The sequence below is a fragment of the Myotis brandtii genome, unplaced genomic scaffold (genome assembly GCF_000412655.1).
Source record: "Myotis brandtii unplaced genomic scaffold, ASM41265v1 scaffold1094, whole genome shotgun sequence".
Classification (NCBI taxonomy): Eukaryota; Metazoa; Chordata; class Mammalia; order Chiroptera; family Vespertilionidae; genus Myotis; species Myotis brandtii.
This window is the reverse complement of record NW_005353728.1, coordinates 364,501-366,982: the sequence shown is the minus strand read 5'-3', so window position 1 is coordinate 366,982 and position 2,482 is coordinate 364,501. Positions and strand designations below refer to the sequence as shown.

General features: G+C 64.9%; 1 protein-coding gene across 1 annotated transcript in view; it reads right to left on the bottom strand.

Annotated features, from left to right (window-relative positions):
* LOC102263966 (zinc finger protein 786) overlaps positions 1-320 on the bottom strand; it is a 15,964-nt gene extending 15,644 nt beyond the window's left edge. Inside the window, exon 1 of the mRNA XM_014543606.1 lies at positions 289-320. Coding sequence (XP_014399092.1) covers positions 289-320 — 32 coding nt within the window. The remainder of the gene's footprint in view (positions 1-288) is intronic.
* Positions 321-2,482: the final 2,162 nt, after the last annotated feature.

Genomic DNA, 2,482 nt, shown 5'->3' with positions numbered 1-2,482 from the left:
TCCCTTCCACCCCACGGCCGCCTCCTGTCCCTGCGTCCTCCCTGCTCAGGGCCGGCCTCCTGGGGCCTCTGTCTGACCTGCTTCCCCTCCCCTCCCAGGACGACGGGTGCAAAGCACAGGCCTGTCCTGCTCCTGCGATTCCGCCTCCGAAAAGCATGTTAAGGTGCCGACGCCACCTCCATGGCTGAACCCCCACCCCACCCCCATCGAGGCCGACGCCTGGGTTTGCTCCTCCAGGCCGGCCCGGCCTGTTTCCTGGATGGCTGTGCTACACGCTGGGTCACTCACCTCTTTACCGAAAGGTGCCGTCGGGGAGCCATGCGACAGGCAGGGCCTGCTCGCTCCCCCGGCCGCACCCTCCAGACCCCAGGGGACCCCACACCCCTGAGAAGAAACACGAGAGCCACACCCAGTAGGCACAACAGGAGTGGAATCTCCAGTCTGCAGCCCGAGGAGGGAGTGGGCCCTGCACTGACCACGGCCTGGGAACCTGACAGCAGAGGGGTCAACACCCCCCACCCCTCGCTCACCTATCTGCTCCTGAGGTGGGACAGCCAGGCACCCTGAGCCCACGGACACCCTACACCCCCCCACCCTCCGGACCCCCAGGAGGAGGACCCAGCGCCCGCTAGGAAGCACTCTTGCCAAAATACAAAACCGGAACCTGCTCCAGCTCCGGCCCAGCCACCAGTGCAGGGCGGACACAGGGACGGGACTCAGCAACCACATCTCCAGGGCAAAGCCGGGGGGTCACATGACCAGTGGCCTAGGTGATTCCGCAGAGGAAGCCCACGCAAGGCGGGGCCTGGGATGGGCCTGGAGGCGAGGCAGCAACTGTGAGCAGGCGCTTTCAGGACACGGGACAACTGAGCATGGACGGGTACTGGGTGGTGGGAGGACACGGGGATGACTGAGCATGGACGGGTACTGGGTGGTGGGAGGACACAGGATGACTGAGCATGGACGGGTGCTGGGTGGTGGGTAGACATGGGGATGACTGAGCATGGACAGTACTGGGTGGTGGGAGGACATGGGGATGACTGAGCATGGACAGTACTGGGTGGTGGGAGGACATGGGGATGACTGAGCATGGACAGTACTGGGTGGTGGGAGGACATGGGGATGACTGAGCATGGACAGTACTGGGTGGTGGGAGGACATGGGGATGACTGAGCATGGACAGTACTGGGTGGTGGGAGGACATGGGGATGACTGAGCATGGACAGTACTGGGTGGTGGGAGGACATGGGGATGACTGAGCACGGACGGGTACTGGGTGTTGGGAGGAGTCGCTGTCGCTTTGCTGGGTGCTATGGCTGCTGTGTAGAGCGGCCTCTCTCTGTAAGTGCACAGAGGTGACTACACGGTGGACAGGAAGTGACTATAACGTGGACAGGAGGGGACTACACGGTGGACAGCGTCAGATGTGCTGCAGACACTCTGGCTTGTAGAAAAGGCTGTGCCCAGCCTGGCGGGGGCTCGGCTGCTGGCACACGTCCCTGACGCACCGAGACGGCAGGTCTGGTCCCCGTCGGTCCCCGTCGGGCGCACACAGAGCACACCAGTTCGTGGGACAGACCATCCAGGGCAGCAATGCTTCTCTCTCAAAAAAGAGGGGGTGCTGAGACGGGGGAGTGGTCAGGTGGGCCGTGTTCCCACAGGGTCATCAGGAGGCAGGCAGGGGGGTCGGAGCAGGAGTGACACGGAAGCAAGCGGGGGTTCGGGAGCCCAGGAGCTGGGAAAGGGGCTCAGGAGGGAGGCACCTGCGGCCCAAGACAGTTGAGCCCCAACACGGCTGGGCCCCGAGATGGCTGAGCCCTGAGACAGTTGAGCCCCGAGATGGCTGAGCCCCGAGATAGCTGAACCCCGGGACGGCTGGGCCCCGACACGGCTGAGCCCCAACACGGCTGAACCCCGGGAGGGCTGAGCCCCGACACGGCTGAACCCCAACACGGCTGAGCCCCGACACGGCTGAACCCCAACACGGCTGAGCCCCGACACGGCTGAGCCCCGACATGGCTGAGCCCCGACATGGCTGAACCCCAGGATGGCTGAGCCCCGACACGGCTGAACCCCAACACGGCTGAGCCCCGACACGGCTGAACCCCAACACGGCTGAGCCCCGACACGGCTGAACCCCAACACGGCTGAGCCCCGACACGGCTGAACCGGCCCCGACACGGCTGAACCCCGGGAGGGCTGAACCCCAAGATGGCTGGCCCCCGGCAGGAGAGCAGGTGCAGCGGCTCTGAGCCGGCACCTGAGGGAACGTACAGTGGCCACAGGAGACCAACACTGGCGTCAGCTCCCCGTGCGTTCAAAGACCTCGTACGAAAAGGTTTTGTGTTTAAAAAAAAGTGAAAGAAACATCCCAGCCAGTGACGGGAAGAGGCCAGTGGCCGTGGTGGTCCCCGCGCTCCTGGGAGACGGGGAGCAGAGGGGGGGGGGGCGCCCTGGGACCCAGAGCACAGCAGGGCTGAGG